The sequence below is a fragment of the Camelus bactrianus genome, chromosome 28 (assembly GCF_048773025.1).
Source record: "Camelus bactrianus isolate YW-2024 breed Bactrian camel chromosome 28, ASM4877302v1, whole genome shotgun sequence".
Classification (NCBI taxonomy): Eukaryota; Metazoa; Chordata; class Mammalia; order Artiodactyla; family Camelidae; genus Camelus; species Camelus bactrianus.
The window spans coordinates 18178865-18198665 of record NC_133566.1 but is presented as its reverse complement, the minus strand read 5'-3'; the positions used below and the strand labels follow the sequence as shown (position 1 = coordinate 18198665).

General features: G+C 55.2%; 1 protein-coding gene and 1 long non-coding RNA gene across 13 annotated transcripts in view; one reads left to right on the top strand and one right to left on the bottom strand.

Moving 5' to 3' along the window:
- The window catches only part of PAX8 (paired box 8), a 55460-nt gene that overhangs the window by 21830 nt on the left and 13829 nt on the right, over window positions 1-19801 (top strand). For 2 of the 7 annotated variants that reach the window (XM_010958965.3, XM_045519538.2), the window contains 7 exons: window positions 7584-7749; window positions 9665-9865; window positions 11163-11251; window positions 11536-11661; window positions 11915-12090; window positions 16010-16130; window positions 16538-16750. In XM_010958965.3, coding sequence (XP_010957267.1) covers window positions 7584-7749; window positions 9665-9865; window positions 11163-11251; window positions 11536-11661; window positions 11915-12090; window positions 16010-16130; window positions 16538-16750 — 1092 coding nt within the window. The remainder of the gene's footprint in view (window positions 1-7583; window positions 7750-9664; window positions 9866-11162; window positions 11252-11535; window positions 11662-11914; window positions 12091-16009; window positions 16131-16537; window positions 16751-19801) is intronic. The other 5 variants (XM_045519539.2, XM_045519541.2, XM_045519540.2 and 2 more) reach the window with 5 other exon arrangements.
- LOC105072130 (uncharacterized) lies at window positions 12915-16607 on the bottom strand. 6 transcript variants are annotated; one of them, XR_006726372.1, is made up of 3 exons: window positions 16550-16607; window positions 14293-16198; window positions 12915-14205 (listed from the first exon to the last, which is right to left on the bottom strand). It is a non-coding gene; the product is annotated as an uncharacterized LOC105072130 (long non-coding RNA). The 6 variants fall into 6 exon arrangements; XR_006726374.2 differs by having other exon boundaries at window positions 14293-16233; window positions 16504-16579; XR_006726373.2 differs by having other exon boundaries at window positions 16504-16578.

The window sequence follows — 19801 nt, the reverse complement described above, 5'->3', positions numbered from 1 at the left end:
GATTCCGGCTCTCCTGAAACCAGCCTCATGGGCACCTCGGATGGACCAGCAGCAGCCAGGATGTGGCATCACCTGGGAGGTCCAGGCCCAGCTCCCCGGGCTCCTCCTCCAAGCATCAAAGTTCTGAGGACTCCAGCCTCTTCCCTTTCCGCCCGCGGGCCTAGGAATGACGGCCCCCTCCTGCAGGTGCCCTCTCAGGGCCACGCCAGGGCTTCTCTGTGCTCTTCCAGCCTCCAAAGCCCAGACAAGCAGGTCCCTGCATGAAAGCCCTTCTGTGGAAATATCTGGAAATAAGTTTGGGTTTTCCAACCGGCCCCTGACTGATACTCTACTGAATGCCAGAGAAGGGCTGAGGAAACAGGATTCCAGGGCTGGCTTGGTTGTGTCCTTGGCCTTGAACCCAGAACACAGTGCTGAGCATCTTGGCAGTGAGAACTGGAGAATCAGTTTCTTTTTTTACCAACAGGACCCTGGCAGACACCTAGGAGCAGCAATGCCCAGCAACCTGGAGCCAGAAGCTTCTCCAGGGGCTTCTGAGCCTGGATGGCTGAGCTCCCAGGAAGGGCATAGCTTTGCTAGTAAACAGTTGTCCCTCCTGTCTTGAGCTGTCTCTCCTGGTTCTGCCCCTCAGTACACGCTGAAATCTCCCCACCAGAGCTGTAAATCCCTCGTCATCCTCCATAACCCTCAATGGCCGGAGTTAGAAGGAAAAGACTTCTCAGCCTGCGTTGGTGACAGTGTCCTAGAGTGATGTAAAATGGTGACAGTAGCAGTCACTTCACGGAGTGCCCCCCCGGAACCAGCAAGGCAGTGGGTGAGCCGTGACGCTCCCAGAGGAGGTGTGAGCCTGACACGCATCGCACATGCAATGCTGACCTTGAAGGCTGGATGCAAAAGCCAACAGGAAGGTCCCTGCATTCATTCCACGGCTCCTGTAGAAGAAAGGCAAGCCTCTCTTTTCCTGCGTCATGATGTCTGGATCCCCTCTTTAAAACAACTCACGTCTAAGAGTGTAGGTTTTTGAAAGATACAGACTCCTGCTTGGGGAAAAGAATGTGTGGGCTTCACTCAGCTTGTTTTGGAGCAGCTTTCTTTCCTCCCTCCCTCCCTCCTTCACATCCCTCCCTTGCCTGCTTCCTTTTTTCCTCCCTTTTTCCTTCCTCCTTCCTTCCTTCCAGTAATTAACTCAACCAGTGTTTATTGGGTACTTACTGTGCACCAAGCATTATACTAGATATTAGGGTTTTGAGATAAAGAAGCCACATCGTCCCTCAAGGGGCACGGGATCCTTGCAGCAGGACCCAACCAGTATAAAGAGATCCTGTTGGGGGACGGTATATAGCTCAGCGGTAGAGTGCGTGCTTAGCATGCGCGGGGTCCTGGGTTTAATCACCAGTATCCCTATTGAAAAATAAAGTAAATAAATAAATAAAAATAAATAATGAAAAAGAGACCCTTATGTTCTACTACATGGTGGTGGTAGAGGTTGTGCTCTGGTATGTTTAAAAGACAGGACCGGAGATAGCAGGGAGGGAAGGCAAGGAGGACTTCCTGGAGGAGGCAGCTTCCCGGACTGACTCAAAGTGTGAGTACAAGTCAACCGGGAGACAGTAAGGAAAGAACACTGCAGGCATGGAGGACAGCATGAACAGGGACACAGGGGAGGATTCCAAGGCTGTGAAAGAACAAGCAATTCCGTGTTGCTGGGTCATCAGGTTCGAGGCTCAGACAGGTAGGAAGCGGGGTGGGGAGGTAAGTCAGGGTCAGCTCATGTGGACATTGCCCTCCAGATTCAGTAGCTCGGACCTCACCATGCAGGAGATGGTGCCGTGTCCTGGAGGATTTCTTCAGTGTGGAGTGACATGGTCAGCCTTGGGTCTCAGATGTATCGCACCCCACAAAGGGTCCCATGTGCAGGTAGACGGCAGAGACCAGGGAGTCTAGGTGACTAGTTAACCCCTACTCATGTGCGTCCCAGATTATCTGTCACTTAGAGTTTTCTTGGATCACCTGGAACTAATTCCGTGTCTCGTCCTCCACCCCGTTATTCTTTAATACTATACTGTGTCCTTCTTAGCATCCATCCAAGTAATAATAGTACATTTATTTGTGTGTTTGCTTTTTAAATATTGATCTATCCTTAGACTGGCAGATCCATGAGGGCAGGGATCGATTCTGTGTAATCATTTCCAGTAAAACGCATGGCAAGCGATAGGCACTCGATACATGTACGCGGAACGGATAAGTGAACGCGTGGACGTGTGGATTCTTGGGATGGCTAGGAAGGTGCTGGTTAGGTAAATATTTGGCAGGTAAAATGTCATGGATTGGAGAGGACTCCATATGGAGAGACTGGAAGAAGCAGAAGGCTGTTAGTTGATTCATATGCTGTATATTTCTTGAACACCTTCTCTAACTGAATAATGAACAAAACAGACACGGTCATGCTCTCAGGGAACTTTCATTCTGGTGGGAGAAGACGGTCCGTACTCAAATGTGTAATCACGCAACAAATAAATATAAAATGAACATCTGAATGAATGCCATGCAAGAAAGGAAAAGGATGCTGAGAACATCCAAACAGAGGCCCTAACCGACTCTGTAGGATAAAGCAAAGCCGCCTGGAGGAGGGCACTTGCGCTGAACTTTGTGGGGCAGGAGAGAATTAACTAGGTGGGAGGGGAAGGTCAGTTCCAGGCAGAGGGAACGGCACATGCAAAGGCGCCAGAGCAGGAGGACACACTGCTCTAAGGTCACGCAGAAGGTGCAGCGCGGAGAGGGTGGTGGAAGGTGGCAGGATATAAAGATGAAGGGCCGGGTTTATGTTTCCATGGCAGCTGGTGTCGTGACCAACTAGGGCGACACTCACAGAAGAGTCTCTGTCACCCAGGAGATTTCTGGTAGGATGCTGAGTACAAAAATGGGGAATGATCTGGACTGGAGACACCTGGATGCCCACGATGCCATCAGTACAGGGGATGTAGGTAAAACAATGAGAGTGGGGGGCAGGTCACCAAGGATGTAGGGTGAGCTGGATTTAAGAGAAGCCCAGGGTGGGGTGGGGAAGGGGGAGACATAATGGAACAAATGAAGGAAGAGAGCCAGATTAAAGAGAAACAAAAGCACAAGGAACCAAGAGATGTCCTTGTCATGGAAGCCTCTTTTAGAGCGAGAACTCAGCACCCTCCACGGCCCGCCATCCACCTAGCTCTTAGTCGCTGAGCATCTGCTAAACCTCAAGTGGGTCGGGAGGTGACCACTGACTAGCAAGGGAGGAAGTGAAGGAAACAGCCAAGTATGACACCTTGTTGAGAAATTTGGTTGAAAACAATGGGAAAAAACAGTTTCGTAGGCAAGGGGAGGTTTGGTTTTGTTTCGTTTCGTTTTGTTTTGCAGGAGGGGCTGGGAAGGCAGCATTCATTGTGACTGTAGGTCTAGGGGACGGCCCTAGGGGAAAGGGAGGAGTGACTCATGTGAAAGCCGTGGGAGGCTGGTGTATGGAGTTGGGCAGAACGGGTCAAAGGATGAGGAATCAGTGAGAAAGTGATGAGAAACGCAAGCAGCAGCTTTAGCGAGCTACGGTCTCTCTTCTCCAGTTACCCTCGGGAGGAGAGGGCAAGGCACAGAGAGATGGGGGCCACACCCCACTGTGGGTCCTGCGCTCGCTGCCCCCAAGCAAGCTGGCCTCCCCTTGTCTGAGGACGTCACACCCAGAACCTGCTTGTGTCCGACCAGGCCGTCTCACTGTCCCCCGCCACCCCCATGACCCTCTGGACCACGCAAAGGGCCTTTGCTCAGGAAGCGTCAAACCTCTTCCTGGTTCACATCTTCCCCTCTGGCTCATCCAGGGTCTCCCACTCGTTCCTGGCTTCCGGCCTCAGAGCCCACCGTGTCTGCAGCAGCACGGCTAGGTGGTCAGGATGGTGGGTGGCCCGGCCCTCCCTGTGGCAGGAAGGAAGGCTGCACCCACCTCTGGGTGTTTGGTGGTGACTTGCCCAAAGGAGTCGACTCCCCCACACCGGACACAGGAGGGACAAAAGTCCTTCCGTTCCGGGGACTCAGCTCCAAACCTCAAACCATAGGGGCCATCTTCTTCTGCAGCCAGCAGGCTCTTTCGAGACTCTCCATCCTGCCTGTCCTATGGTCACAGTCAATGTCTTTCCATTTCTCAAGAACATCAATGCCTTGGGCCTGGATTTTCTTCCTCTGGAAGCTTCTTCACCTGGTTCTCTCCTAATCATTCCTCCCTGCAAATCCCCTCTGACCACTTCTGGGCTCCCCTAGCATCTGACTCTTCTTTCCAGAATCTTCCTGAATCTTCCAGAATCTTCTTTAACATGGTGATTCCCAATTCATCTGATTGCATCCCCCCCAAAGAGTTTAAGATCACGGCCAGTTTTCTTGTCTCGTCCAAGGTGATAGCCTCAGTGCTTTGCACCTGATTCATGGGAGGTCCTTGGCACCCATGTGCTGAGATTAAGAGAAATGAAAACTGTAATACACAAACGTGTAAGCACTATCATTCTACGAAGACGGGGCTAGGATGGGAGGTGTGTATGTAGTTAATTATTCTCTTAAATTTTCTTTACCAGCCATTGCCCAGTCTAAACCAGTGGTTCTCACCCTGTGGCCCCAGACCAACAGCATCAGCCCCATCCGGGAACTTTTTAGAAACGCAAATTCTTGGTTCCATCCCAGACCTACTGATTCAGACACTCAGGACTTTGCTGTTTGTGTCCTGACAAGCCCCCCGAGTGATTGTGATGCACATTCAAGTTTGAGAACCACCACTCCAGTCCTAGGGCCAACCTTGGGCCATGGCCTCCAACCACATGAATGTTAAAAATCAGGAAAACGTTACACTTTGATCTAGAGTTCCCTCTGACCCAACGTTTCTCCATCCTCAGTCCCCTGTTTTCCTCTGGCAGCTGTAACAGATCAGCAGCAGACACTGCAAGAAGTTTGGCTTAGCTCCCATTCAATGGATGAAAACACCAAGGCTGGGAAAAAAAACCCTCAAGTTTCTCAAATGATGAAACTAAAACAGGCAGAGTCAATGCAGGAATCTGGCCCAACCGTAACACAAAGAACTCAGAAGCCAGTAACATAAAAGAAAGCCCCAGAGAATTCACAGGGTAAGGGCCAGAGTTATGACTGCATCTTTCCCTTCACACCGATGCAGGCTGATCTAGTAAATTGCCTTTCAGGAGGGGTCCTGAGGGTCCGGGTTTCTAAGGATGCTGATCAGCCCTTCATGAAGACTGAGGACAATGGCCTACACAGCTTCAGTGGAGAAACAGAGTAGATTTGTTTTTAAGGCACAATTCCCAGTGCATGCCACCAGAGAATGGCCTTTGGCTTTCTACACCTGCTACCTTTCTAGGGTTGAAGAACTCCACCTGTAGGAAATCTCGCTTCCAGACATAGCGGGCCTAGCACAGACACCTGAGCCCGGTGGGTGACGTGGCAGCCTAGGTTCTGGAAATTTGGGACAAACCTGGACTGCTCAGGGTCTTGTTTGTTTGGGTGGCTATCGGGCGCCCCCTTGTGTTCAGTGTCTGGACCCAAATGAGCCAAAAAACAACACAGATGGAGTGAGAGTCAAACGGCCGGCCTGTGGCCAATGAGAAGCCAGCTAACTGGGCTCAGGAGTAGATCCAGGCCCTCCGCCGACCACCTGGCATGTCTTCCCAACCCTGGTGGAGACACACTGGCTGGGCCAAGTGGCCTAAAACAGGGCAGCGTCCAAGCTCTCCTCCAGGGAGCTGGGTCACCGCGTCCCTCCTTCAGGGTGTTTGGCCAGCAGGCTTTTGCTGCTGACCTAGTGCCCAGGCCAGAGGCGCTTACAGCCTCTTTTTTTTTTTTTTTTTTTTTTCAAACAGAAACTGACTGCTCTGCTGAAGGCAGCTTGGGCCCCTGAGGACACATTGCAAGGAGGTTCTGAATGTGCTAAGTCAGTGGGCAGTAACGGGCACAGTGTGCCCAGCAGAGGATCTTCCCACCCTCGGCCGTAAATAGTCCTTAACGAGCTGACACGGAAGGCCTGGCAATAGCTCTTCCTCCTCGCCTCCCAGCTCCCTCGACTCCCACCCCCGGGGCTCTGCCATCCCGGCCAGATCACCAAATCATGCCCCGGTGTGAAAAGACGTCCCAGCGCAGGACTGCGCGACCAGTCCCAAGTTCCCAGGGTCGGTTCTGGCCATAGACCAGGGCTCACCCAACAGCCCTGGTGGGAGCCTTAACCCTTGGTGAGATCCTGACTTCTCTTCATAGAAGCCGAGTCACCTGTCATATAAATCAAGTCACTGAAACTCTCTAAGCCTTGGTCTCCTGATCAGCCAAAGGAAGATCGCAGGCCTGAAATTAGCCCCACCTGGACCCAGAGATTTTAGAAAGTTGAATATGTTGACGAATTTAGCAGATCAGCAGCTTGTTGCCTCTAAGCCTTTGCACATGCTGTTCCCACTGCCTGGAACAGTTCTAGCTTTCTTCCTTCTCTCCTTCTCTGGTCTGATCCATCTTTAGCTTCAGTCTCAGCTCAGACTTCTCCAGAAACACTTCTATGGTCCCCTGAGCCTGGGCTCGGTCCCATCCAATGGTTCCCAAGACCCCCCGTGTGTCCCCTGTCCCAGCAGTGGCCATGCGGTGAGTAACTGGCCGGTCTGGATCCTCACTTAAACCCTGTGAGGCAAGAGCAGGGATCACATTGGCCTTTTTCACCTCGGCATCCGCAGGGCCAGGGACCAGTGCCTGGCACGAAGTAGGCACTCAGTAAATATGTACTGAATAAGCAGAAGGGCTCAGAATGAAACACAGGCTGCAGACAGAGGGCAGAGGCCGAGTCAGGAAGGCAGCTGAGGAAACATGTGCACATCACGGCCTGTCCACGTCCTGCACCACTGCCCACAGCCCAGCCTGCCAGCCCTGGAACCCTGGGAGCCGGGGCCAGTGAAGTCTCTGCCAGCCCTTCAGGGCTCCTAACAGTGCTCGGGCCATTCAGGCTGGGAGCCCACGGACAGAGCTTGGGCCTCCTCTGCCCCAGCTCAACCGGAGAAGCTCTGCTTTTATTCTTTTGTGTCTGTGTTTCTCAATGTGATTGTGCTTAAAAGTCTGGCTCTATGGTTCAAAAGAAGAGAGAAAGGGAAACTCAAATACCACTGATTTCGCCCTGTGCCCTCGTTTCACAGATGAGGAGTGGAGGCACAGAGAGGAGAGGGGATTCCGCCAAGGTCACACAGCTCAGTATCAGAGCAGGAAGACCCTGAATCCTCAGCTCCTTCTATAGTCTCCAGAAGGAGGGAGAGGGGTGGTGGGGTTGCTATTTGGGGTGAAGTGCTGAGGGTCTAAGAGGAGACTGAGCAGGGACAAAAGGTCCCCAGATGGTGATGTGCCCTTCTGCCGTCAGACACCACCCCCTTCACTGGAGCTAGTCATCCTCAGAGGCTGGGAGCAGGATGGGGTGCAGCAGGAGTGACCGTGTTCCCACTGGGGGTTCAAGTTCACGGGCTCTCACACAGCCAGTGCCCACACGCGGGCCGATTCCCTACCTGACCACAACATTCCCCGGGACTGCTGTCTTTCAGGCCACGGAGGGCTGAACCAGCTGGGAGGGGCCTTTGTGAACGGCCGACCCCTGCCCGAAGTGGTGCGTCAGCGCATCGTGGACCTGGCCCACCAGGGCGTGAGGCCCTGCGACATCTCCCGCCAGCTCCGCGTCAGCCATGGCTGTGTCAGCAAGATCCTTGGCAGGTAAGCACAAACTTCACCACTCGCCACCCTCCCTGCAGGGCTTGCCCTCTGCAGCCCACCTCGAGGCCTACCAGGGACTCGGGTCCCCTCCCCGAGTCCGGCTTGGGTCCCAGGACCTGCACGGGGTGTGGTGGTGGTTCTGGGCGCCCCCATCGCTCTCCCTCTCCTGTGGTTTTCCTGCCTTTCCGTCCTTCTTTGTCCATTTCCCCTTCCTGTCTTGTCTCCCTCTCCCTTTCCCTCCTCTGCCCCATGTCCCATTTTCCAGAGGCTTCTCCGTTCCTAAAGCAGAAGACTCTTCCCCAAAGGCCCTCCCCATCCTGAGACCAAGGGAAACAGAGCCAGTAGGGAGGGGACACGCAATCCGAGGTGGCTCCTGAGGTCTAACCCCAACACGAGGGACATCTGAGTCTGTGTTCCTCAAACGGTAACTCCCAGAGCATCTGCGACCCAAGCTCGGGGCTTGCTTGATGAAATGCAATCCCTAAGCCCCAGGCCAGACCTACAGCATCAACCTCTCTGGGAGCCAGGGCTGGATGCTGTGATTTTCATAAGATGACCAGGTGACACTTTATGAACACTAACCCCAGAATGGCAGTTCATAGCCCTGGCCACACAGCAGACTCATCAAGGAAGGAAGGAAGGAAGGAAGGAAGGAAGGAAGGAAGGAAGGAAGGAAGGAAGGCAGGCAGGCAGGCAGGCAGGCAGGCAGGCAGGCAAGAATTGATGACTAGGCCCCAGCCCACACCAGTTGAAGCAGAACTTTAGAGGAACGGTCCCAAGCTGGGGTCTAGGGATCAGGAACACGAAGACTGGGGGGGCTGATGCAGCCACGCAGTCTGGGGCACAAGTGCCCACTTCCAGCAGAAGTGCCCGTGTGCACAAGGGACTTAGGGCTTTGTGCCAGCTCGCTGTACCTGTCCCCTTACCCAACCCATAAGTGGATTCAAGAGGAGCTCAGGTTCAAAGTGGCCAAGGCCTGACCTGTAATTGAGCACGGACAGCCCTGCCTTCCCGGCCTAAGTTGTCAGGGAGAAGTGAGTTCCCGGCTAGCATCAGGAGGGGGTGGTCTCCAGATGGGTGCATTTTCCCAAGGAGGGGAAATTCCAACACACAGGAGTTGATTTTATTTCACGGCAGAAGAGACCAGAGAGTTTCCACCGAGAAGGGAGGCAGGCTCTCCTGACGTAGGTCACTGATCTGCTGAAGAAGCTAGTTGGGGGATGGGGGTGGGGTGGAGACCCTGGGAGAGTAGGCCCAGTTCTTAGACAGCTGGATGTGGCCAGGGCTCCAGGCCAAGCTGGGGTTCCAGAGTGCATGAAGACCGGCTTCAGCTTGAACCACATAACCTGGTAGAAAACCAGTGGCCGGGAGTAGTGGCTGGGGGGTGTTTTATGGAGAGCAAAGGTAAAACCAGCAAGACAGGGCAGAGGGCCCAGTGACCCCAGCTGGCTTCCTGGGGAGGAAGGGTAAAACCAAGATGGCGAAGGAAGATAGTAAGTCATGCTTCAACCCAGAGGAGCTGGATGGAGAAGACAGCCACGGTGAACCTGTGTGCACACAGAGCATGGATGTGAAGATGTCCCTTCTTAGAAGGGAGATGCTTTGTGCCCCCTAAGGTGGCTCCTGCACGTGCTCAGATGCCGGCAACTGGCCAGAGGGCCAATGGGAAAAAGGAGATGCCAGGTGTCCTGGGGTGAGGTCTTCCAAAGAGAGTTCCGGTTTGGTAGCAGCATAAACCCACCCATGCAAGGGAAACAGGCAGTGCTGGGGACATCAGGTGACAGAGGCCAGCCCAGGGGCATGATCAACCCCGGGCCCCTTCCCAGAAGCCTCAGGGGGAACGAGAGTCTCTGGCTAAGTTCCTGCCAAGACCCCACCTGCTTATTGGGTAATTCTTTGGGGTTCTCTATTGGAGTAGGTACTACGAGACTGGCAGCATCCGGCCTGGAGTGATAGGGGGCTCCAAGCCCAAGGTGGCCACCCCCAAGGTGGTGGAGAAGATCGGGGACTACAAGCGGCAGAACCCGACCATGTTTGCCTGGGAGATCCGAGACCGGCTGCTGGCCGAGGGCGTCTGTGATAACGACACTGTGCCCAGTGTCAGCTCCATCAACAGGTGAGGGGGGCTCCGCAGCGGGGGCCAGGGCCCCTGGGCTTTGGGGCCATCATGATGGGGACCTGAAGAAGGGCTTGGCTTGAGTGGAACAGAGCCTCGGAAGGGGCTGCAGGCCAAAGAGTCAGGCAGGAAGTGCCCCAGGCCCAGGGCAGGTACCACACCTCCAGCCTCCTCACTGCCCTGTGGCATCCCCACCCCTACCCCCACCCCCGCCTTGGGTTGTTCTCTCTGCAGTTTCCTTCTTCACATACCACATCCTCTTTCATTCAATAAAAGAATCTTCCTCTTGAATTGATCCTTTCCTGAGAGAGGCATGAGATCCCTAACCTGGACCTCATTCTGGCATCCACTCATTTGATTGGTCATTCAGTTATTCACTCACTATCTCCATCAGTCATTCACTCACTCACTCATTCATACATACATACATAATTCATTCACTATGTGTAGAGCCTGGGGACACACAAGCCTTGTCCTTGTGGAGCTTAGTCTAGTGGGAAGACACCAATGAAGTAATGGTCAAGTGCCTGCAACAACTGTAAAAATGATGCTATAAGGCAGCTAAGGAGAGACATATGAGGGTTCTGAACTGCCATAGGCTGGCATGTTATGAAAAGGTGCTCCTGAGTAAGAAATAACGAATAAGAATTAACTAGGTGAAAGGGGGAGTGAAAGGAGCTCTGAGACAGCATGTGCAAAGGCCCTGTGGCTAACAGGATCTTATACAAGAAAGTGAAAGAAAACCAGTAGATAGAAGGGGAGCATGAGTAGGCTGCCCATCAGAACTGGTGGCCATGCTACATATTCTTGCCTCTGACCTATAAGCAATGGGAACCTTGTCAAATTTTAAGCACGAGGCTTACTTGCATTGCAGAAAGCCCACTCTGGCTGTGATAGAAAGAAAAGACTAGAAAGAGTCAAGAGCAGATAAGGGTGGGCCAGTGAGTGACCCTGGAGGGAGAGAGTTGGTGGTTGCAATGAGAGGGGGTGGTGATGCTGGAGAGATTTACAAGGTCAAACCCACAGAGCCTGACGCTGGGCCTGATGGAGGAGGGAGCAGGGCAGACGTTGAGCCCCCCCCCAGTATTCCTGCCTGGAGGGACCGGAGGAACCAATCAGGAAATGAGAAGAGTGGGAAGGACCAGATGTGAGGAGCGAGGTGTGGGTTTGAGGGAGGACAGGCTGAATCCGATGTGCCTCTAGATACCTAAGAGGGACCTCCAAACGGGGACTGGGTCTGGGGCAGCCAGGAACCCGTTTCCTCCTCTTCTAAGGTTCTTTCACCTCTTCCTTGCAGAATCATCCGGACCAAAGTGCAGCAACCCTTCAACCTCCCCGTGGACAGCTGTGTGGCCACCAAGTCCCTGAGCCCAGGACACACGCTGAGTGAGTGCTCAGGGCCCCGCAGGCACGCTCAGCCCCTTGCACGCACACACACTAAGCACACACACACACACAGAGCTGCGCACAGACACACCCGTGTGAGGACTGCGCCTTTCCACTGGGACAAAGTCTGGCGGGGATCTCCGGGAGGACTCACGGCAATATTTAAGGGGGGGAAGCACTTTAGGCAACAACCCTGGCAGGTCCGCTGACTCCTCCACGGTGGCAGCCGGGGCTCTGAGGGGTGTCAGTCCCAGCCCCTGACGCTCCCTCTCACCCCACCGCAGTCCCCAGCTCCGCCGTGACGCCCCCTGAGTCTCCCCAGTCGGACTCTCTGGGTTCTACCTACTCCATCAACGGGCTCCTGGGCATCGCCCCGCCCGGCAGCGACAGCAAGAGGAAGATGGACGACAGTGAGTGTGCGGGAGCCAGAGGGCAGGTTGGGGGTGCAGGAGGGCAGTCTGTTCAGGCTCTGATGGGACAGAAGCCACCACCCCTCCCCACAGACCCATGACTTTGTGGCCCGTCTCTAAGTCCCCACGGCCCCAAGGCCCGGGAGCCTGGTCCTTTCCATACCTCGAAGCAAGACTGCTTCTCCACTCTGGCCTGGGGGATGGGTTGATGGGCCCCCTAAAAGCTTTCTTTCTGCCTGGGGATGCCCGCCAGGTGACCAGGACAGCTGCCGGCTGAGCATCGACTCCCAGAGCAGCAGCAGCGGGCCCCGCAAGCACCTCCGCACGGATGCCTTCAGCCAGCACCACCTCGAGCCGCTTGAGTGCCCATTTGAGAGGCAGCACTACCCGGAGGCCTATGCCTCCCCCAGCCACACCAAAGGCGAGCAGGTGAGGAGCCCGGGGGGCTCGGGAGGTGAACAGGCAGGCAGGGGGCCAGAGCCAGGTGTGGTCTCTGAAAGCTACCGAAATCTGCCTGCCGTCCTGCCACCAAAGCAGATAGAAGTTGCTAGGATGGGCTCAGGGCACATGCCTCCTGCGGCTCCAGGCCTGTGACGTGCTTTATTCCACCAAAAGCCGGCCTCTTCCTCCTTCTCCTCCCAGCCCGCTGGCCTTTCCTCACCCATGGACTCTGAGCTTAGAGCAGTACAAACAGCCATGCCATCCCTCGTCCCCACTCCCGGCAGCAGAATCAGGTCCCAGGACAATAAAGCCACAGTTCCAGCCTTTACACCATGACCTCAGCCAGCACCTCCAGCCCCGCCTCGGGCCACCGTGCCTGCCCACCCCTGCACCTGCCCTGCTCACGCTCCCCACCGCGCCACTCCCGTTCACACCTCTCTGCCCTGGCTCACCGTGTGCCCTCCTCGCCGAGTGCCTTCCCTCCCACTCCTCTGCCTGGAAAAATACCGCGCGGCCATTATGACAGCTCAAGCATCACCTGGTCCACGAATCCTTCCCTGCCCTTCAGACTCGCTTTGCCTCTGCCTGGTCCGTGCTTCTGCATGTCCGGCTGGCCGCTCCGGGCACTGCTCACGGGGGTACCCTAATTATCTAGTGGACATAGGTGTAAAGACACAGCAGACTTCTTAAGGACAGGGCAGCACCTTGAGGCATCTTTTTTTATCTTAGAACTTAACATTGTGCCCCGCTTCTAACAGATGCTCGATAAAGGCATATTGAGTGAACATGTTGAGAAATTGAGCACAATAAACTGGAAGGTACAGGAAAGTTTTATTTCCAGTGCTCAGGACAAGTGAAATGCCTTACAGTGGGTTGGCTTCTATGAAAAGCTGGCAGAGCTGTCAAAGGTCTCCCCGGAGCCCAACGAATACTCCGAACCTCTGCCCAAACTTCCAGGCCTGCTGTCCTCTCGGTTCATTATTTTCCATCAAGAGAGGCAGTGTCTTCCCCCCTCACCCCACCAGGCCAGGCAGCTGAGGATTCTCACTAGGCCGGTGTCTGCTCACCTCTCCCGGCTCATGCTGTCATTTGACCCAGGAGGGAGGCGTACACCTTTAAGATCTGAGTAGAACAATGGTGACGATGCCAATAATGGGCTGAACCACTGCCAGTGGCCGTCTGCGCTGCTGGGCCGGCGCCAGCACCGCAGCTGGGCAGACAATCTGCGTCAGCGATTTTATCAGCCTGGGCTGTGGCAACCAGGAGGGGTGCGGGGAAAGCTGGCCGTCAGCAGCCCTGGGGAGAGGGCCCGGCTGGGCATCCTGGAGTCAGCACATGGCTCCCCGCGGAGGAAGCAGGGCCACAGCAGTGGGCCGGGGGGAGCCCGCACACCCCAAGGTCCTGGTAGAGAACCCTGCTGCTGAGACCCGCTGGGTCACAGAGCTACTTCCTGGTTCTGTCCCCAACCCCCCAAGGGACCCTGATCCATTACAAAGAGCCCCAAGACCCTGCACGAGCTGGTACACGTACATGGGGGATCGTGCAATGAGACAGCCTTGGGCTAGAAGGACCACGGGGATGCCCAAGCCCAGTCTTTCTGTTTGTAATGGAGATGACCCAGGGCCAGTGACGGTAGAGAGGGCGGGGGGAGGCAAACGGCTGTGGAGCTCAGGCCTGCCAGCCCTGATTTCATTCAGACGGTCCCGCTGTCACCTGCTTGAGAGGCAGTGCTTCTATCTAAGTCCTTGTTTGAAGACTGGAGAGAGTTTGAAAACCACAGAAGTGCTCCCCACCTCACTCTACAGATGAGGAGACAGAGGTTCAGCCGTATCCACCATTGATTCATTCCTTCCCTCAGCCAATCATCCACTCGCTCGTCCATCCCCTCCTTGGTCAGGGGGATGACACAGGGAGAACCCAGCCTGTGTCCAGGGCTCCTCGTGTCCAGGCCCTTGCTGTTCCCGCCTTGGTGACGCTCAGTGCTGCCACATGAACACTCCGTGAGCTCTCACCTGGGCACAGGAAGGCCCTCTGGCCAGGAGAGCGAGAAGCACAGGTCTTCACATTTGACCTCAGCATGCGGCAAAGACATGGTCATCTCTTCTGTAAAACCAACAGGGGACAAAGCACTCAATAGCAATGCCCAGCGGCCTCACTCCTCGTTGCTACTTTACTACCAGGCATACTTACGAGTCTACGCAGCTCTCATTCCTCCGTTTTACAATGCACCAAGAAGCAGCTCGACAGGATGTAACGGTTATGACAGCAGACACCAAATTGGACAGCTTATGACTCTTCCCATAACTCTAAAATAACAAGTTACTGAGCATGTGTTGTTACCAAGCATTCTGTGCTAAGCGTTTAATGTAGGTTTATAAAACCTCACTCAATCTTTGCAACAGCCTCAGGAAGTAGATTCTACGATCCCCATTATACAGGTGAGAAAATCAAGGCTCAGAGATGTCAAAGAGACTAAAGCTACTTGGCTGGTCATTGCAGAACCAGGGTTCAAACTGGCCTGAGTCCTAAAGCACTGTGCCCTCTGCACCGCAAGCCAAGTTCAATTGCAGTAAGAAATCCAGTCATTACTGGGATGTTTAAGCCATTCAGTGTAACATCAGCAAAGTATCTGACTAGATAGGTGGGTTTTTTGTTTTTCCCCACTGAATCGCCTAGATTTTTGAAAGCTGTAGGATTTTGAGAAGGTATTTGGTATCAAATCAACACATCCAGAAAGCATTTTAAACTTTTCTTACACTCTCTAAAAGTTAGGCATTTGGTTCAATTTAATTAAGCCAGGCTCTAAGCCACTCCACCCTGCCTAGAAGCAGACCCCCTCGGAAGGCATGGAACCAGAGCACCGCTTTGCCAGTAATTGCCGCTACATGCTGACGATGCCCTCGTGGCCTCCAGAATTGACTGCAACTTCCCAAAGTGCCGGGCATGCAGCCGGAATGTGCTGTGGCTCCTCAGAGAACCCGGATCGATGGAAACTGTTGAAAATGATGGCCTTCAGAGGAGCTGTTATGTAACCACGGAGCTTTCCTCGAATTCAGTTTTGCACACTGGTTCCCATAGCCCATTGGTGACATGTGTGACCCACATGTGGGGAGCAGGTGTGTTCAGTCTCATCTCCTGGTGGGAGGGAGTCATGGTGAAGGGTGGTATAATCTTGCCTTTAACAGAACAAGTTCTTCTTGACGGAGCATCTTAGGAGGTGGCCCTGCTCATATCAGGGAAGGCTGGGTGGAATCTCAATGGGGTCTTAACAATAAGTCTCTAGCTTTGAAAAAAATAATAATAAGATAAGATAAAATGAGGTCTTAAGGAAGAAAACCCTCAGGTACCTGATAAAGAGATTTTTAAACAATGTTAACCCCAAGTGTCACATTCAGGCTAAATCTGCACTTTTACATTTGCTTGGATGTAGAGAAAGAGAGGAAAGAAAGCCCCATTCCAGTGGGGGCATCTGGCCTACCACTTCACTGCCGGCGACAACAACTGGGCAAGGATCTGATATCCACAGCTTAGTCCTTGTTTCATACGCACCTGGAACATTTACCTCTCTGGGCTTTAGGCTCTCAACATATAAAACAGACAAAATATTAACATGGCTCACGCACGTCTCAGCGCTGTTGGGGACAATGGATCAGGGTCCAGCACAGGCAAAGTCTAAGGTTCGCTCTCTGCAAATGTATGTGCTCGTGATGTTGGCCCCTTTGGCGCAGCGGTTGAGGGCATGGGCACTGTGAGTCAGAGACCAGCCCAGAGTGGAGTCAAGAATGAGCCAGGAGAGGGGACAGGGAGGAAGGGAGTGTTTCCTGGGGAGACTGCGCTGGGGGGGCGGGGTCTCGAGGTGGGCCTGCCGCCCAGGGCCACTGAGCACTGACTTCTCTTTGTTCCCCAGGGCCTCTACCCGCTGCCCCTGCTCAACAGCGCCCTGGACGACGGGAAGGCCACCCTGACCCCTTCCAATACACCCTTGGGGCGCAACCTCTCAACTCACCAGACCTACCCCGTGGTGGCAGGTACGAAGCCCAGAATCCCCTGGGCCGCGTGGCCGGCGCTGCGAGGATGGGCCGGAGGGCAGAGCTGGCTGATGGAGAGGAGGAAGGTGTTAGGGTCCTGGGCCTGGAGAGGAGAGGGCGCTGTGCTGGCTGGGCCTCCGTGTGGGTCAGGAGGGTCTCGCCCTCTCTCCTCCGCCCCTCCTCCGCCTGCAGAGGCACCGCGGGGAGGTGGAGCTGCCCTCCCCGCTCCTCACCCAGCCCGGGGGACACCGCGGAGCCCCTCCCGCCCCCGCCGAGCCTCAGGGAGGAGCCGGGCCAGCCCGCCCCGCGCCGCCGCACCCCTCCCGCATCTCATGGCTTGGTTTGTGCATGTTCCCACCCCGTCATCTCACACCCCTCTCTCCTTGTTGTCTCCCTCCCTCCGGCAGATCCTCATTCACCCTTCGCCATAAAGCAGGAAACCCCCGAGGTGTCCAGTTCTAGCTCCACCCCTTCCTCTTTATCTAGCTCCGCCTTTTTGGATCTGCAGCAAGTCGGCTCCGGCCCCGGGGTCCCAGCCGGTGCCTCGGTCCCGCCCTTCAATGCCTTTCCCCATGCTGCCTCCGTGTACGGGCAGTTCACGGGCCAGGCCCTCCTCTCAGGTACGACAGGGAGGTCCCTCCCGGGCCGTGCAGCCATCGCGGGGGCGGGAGGGGGGTCCTCAGGGCCGGCCGCCAGTCCCCTGGTTTGCGTCCAGCCCCCTCCCTGGCCCCTAGTCCTGTCCATATCGGCCCATTCCCGATTCCCCTGGCAACTTTGGGACGTGTCCAGATGCGGCTCTCCAGGCCCAGAAGCCACGGGAGGGGCAGGCACTCTGCGGGGTGGAAGTGGGGTGCCTTGTGGATTTCCAGAACCTCACCCCAAGGCGCCATGGAAGAGCAGGAATCCTGAGGCCAGGAGCCAGGCTCTGTTAAAGCTGTGAACCCTTGGTCTGGTAACAAATAGAAAAGAAGAAAAAAAAAAAAAAAAGAAAACTTTGGAGGGAGAAAGGCATTGGCTTTGGGAGCCAATTTCTGGATCCAATTTCTAAAGAAGACAGAGGGTCAGTCCCAGTTGGGTTTCCATAGTGTAGCTCTCTTGCTGTCCCCAGCTTAGCAGAGGCATCCTTGGAGAGCACTCAAGCTGAGTGACTCACCAACCCGAGAGATGGGGAGCAGGGAACTTCTGTCAGGAACCTCTGGGACCTCAAAACGTTTAAAGCAGAACACGCCTTAGGGGCATTGGGAGGGCATCTCTCCTTACACTGCTGGGCAACAGGCCGAGGGAGCAGAGCCTGGCCACGGTCCCTGAATAGGACCACGGTTCCTCGGCTGGGTGAGGGCTCAGACCCCAGCAGAGCTGGGTCTCCCTGGCCGAAGGACATTGGCCTGTCCAGCCAGAGTCTGAGCAGCTGCTGGAAGAGTCACAGTGCTTGTCTTGGGCAGAAGGCCCGAGGCGGAGTGAGGGTGGCGGGCAGAGGCCCGTCCCAGGCTTTCTGTATCTGAAGGGCCACCGCAGAGATGAGACTGCTTCAGACGTGGGCCCGGGGCCTTGAACCAGGACCCGCGGAGGAAGCCAGGAGTGGGCCAGCCCTTCTGGATCAGTGGTTTTCAAGCCTGCTGGGCCCCGCCACACTCTCCTGAAATGAAAGCTTTGATGGAAGCCAGGTATCCAAACCAGACAAATGAGGAGCTGCTCCGTCTGGAGCAGGGGCTCTGCCCACTGAAAGCCCTTGGACTTGAAAACCACTGCAACGGGAGAACCAGACCTCTACCCGCCCAGAGGGACCACAGGGTCATCTTGTTCATGGTCATTGACCCTTTCTTAGAACTGAATGTACATTTCACGTCTGTCTGGCACCTGGGTTATTTTTCTTCCCTCTGTGCATCCTTGCATCTAATGAGGGAGGTCCTCTTAGAAGAGGTGGGCACAGAGGTGAAGGGTTCAGAAAGGAAGCCCAGCGTGTAGGCAGAGAGGCGGCGTTTAAGGATCTGAAGGCAGGAGGGCCATGTTGACTCAGAGCAGAATTTCAAAAGAGGGTGAGGTCAGCGGAGATGGGTCATTTGTTTTGACCAAAGTGATTAGAGAGGAAAAATCTGGGAGCTGAGTGAAGTGATGTCAGCCAGAGAAAATGGGATGGGGAGGGGAAGGAGAGGGGGCGCAGAAGAGACTTACATCCACAGTAGGGTGGACCGGCCCAGTCACTGGGCAAGGCTGCCTGCCTCGTGTGCCTGGCAGGCTGGGTCCAGGAGGCTGCGGTAAGGCAGGTCAAGGATGAGGGGGTGGGTGAAGTGTGCGGGGACGGGGAGCAGCTTTTCACTTACTGTGGGAGCTGCAGAGAGGCTTGGCAGGACCAGCCAGAGAGGAGAAAGAAGGACAGAGGGTGGTGGGAAGTGGACAGATCAGAGCACAGACCTGAGAGGTGGTGTGAAGTGTGGCTGGAACAGCTCAGTGCAAAACCCCAGCCCCAAAGCCCCCACAGTTTCTCCCCTCGCTGTCATCCTGCAAGCACCCCAGCCAACATGCAGTCAAGTCAGGGACGATGCTTCCAACTTCTCTGAGCATTTAGTTTTAATGGACATGCCCTCTCTCCAGACCAGCTGCTGGGCTGGCAGGTCATCCCCCACCGTGGGGCAGAGTACCTGGCAGCAGACACCCAGCTAGGCGACATGGGCGTGTCCTTCAGGCAGGTGGCCCCCAGAGCCAGGCCCAGATAACGCTGAAGTGCAGGGTGTGACCCCAGGGAAGGTTGGGGAGCCCAGCTCAGAGGCAGGGGCTCTGAGAAGAGCGAGCAGTGCCCAGGCTTGGAGGGAGTGGGTCCAGGAGGTTGCCAAGAGCAGGAGGCAAGTCAGGGCTGCATTTCGCAGAGCCGGGCCTGTCCTGTGGCTCAGACACAAGGCCCACAATAGCTGGTGTCCATGCTGAGCCCAGGTGTTGGCCTGGGGCTCCTCAAAGACTGTCCACCTGCTGCCTCTGGTCAAGACTGAACCTAAATACCTACCACATGGCTGAGCCACGGTGAGCGGGCCGGGAGGACAGGGCAGGGAGAAAGCAGGTTAGGAGGGGAATGATCTCAGAGTCTAGGAGCTGGAAACCTATTCAAGGGAGGAAGACGTGAATTTGAAAGAAAGGAAAGGAAGCCAAGATCAGGTGACTCCGAGGTGATGCTGCAGATGAGGGGAGAGGTGGGAGGGCTAGGTAACTTTCCATTCCCTAGTCCGTTGCCTACACGCACCCTCCCAGCTCTCCTCCTCTGAGTGGCAGCGGGCAAAGCCACAGTGACTTTGCCTGCCGCCTTCTTCCAAGTCCTTGCCCGCCTCCTAGGGTCTCCCCCGGGTCACGTCCTCTCCCAGCCCAGGGGATCTGCTTGTGCGATTCCCAGGGTGGCTTTTTCTACGTCTCAGCTTCTCCCTAATCAGCCAAGAAAGAAGAAATATCAGGGTTTGCGGAACCGGAGGGTTGTCCCTAACACTCCTGCCATTTCCCTCCAGGTGCCCCGGTCTGGGGTCCCAACACACTAGCCAAGAGCAGTGTTGAGGCCATCCTTGTCCTGGCCGTTCCAGGGCTCATTCCAGCTCAGCTGATGAGAAAGCCCTGACTGGTTTTATCATCAAAGAGTCCGTTACCCGCCTCCATCCTTTTGTGCAAAATTATATTTAGTCCTGCCAAAGAGA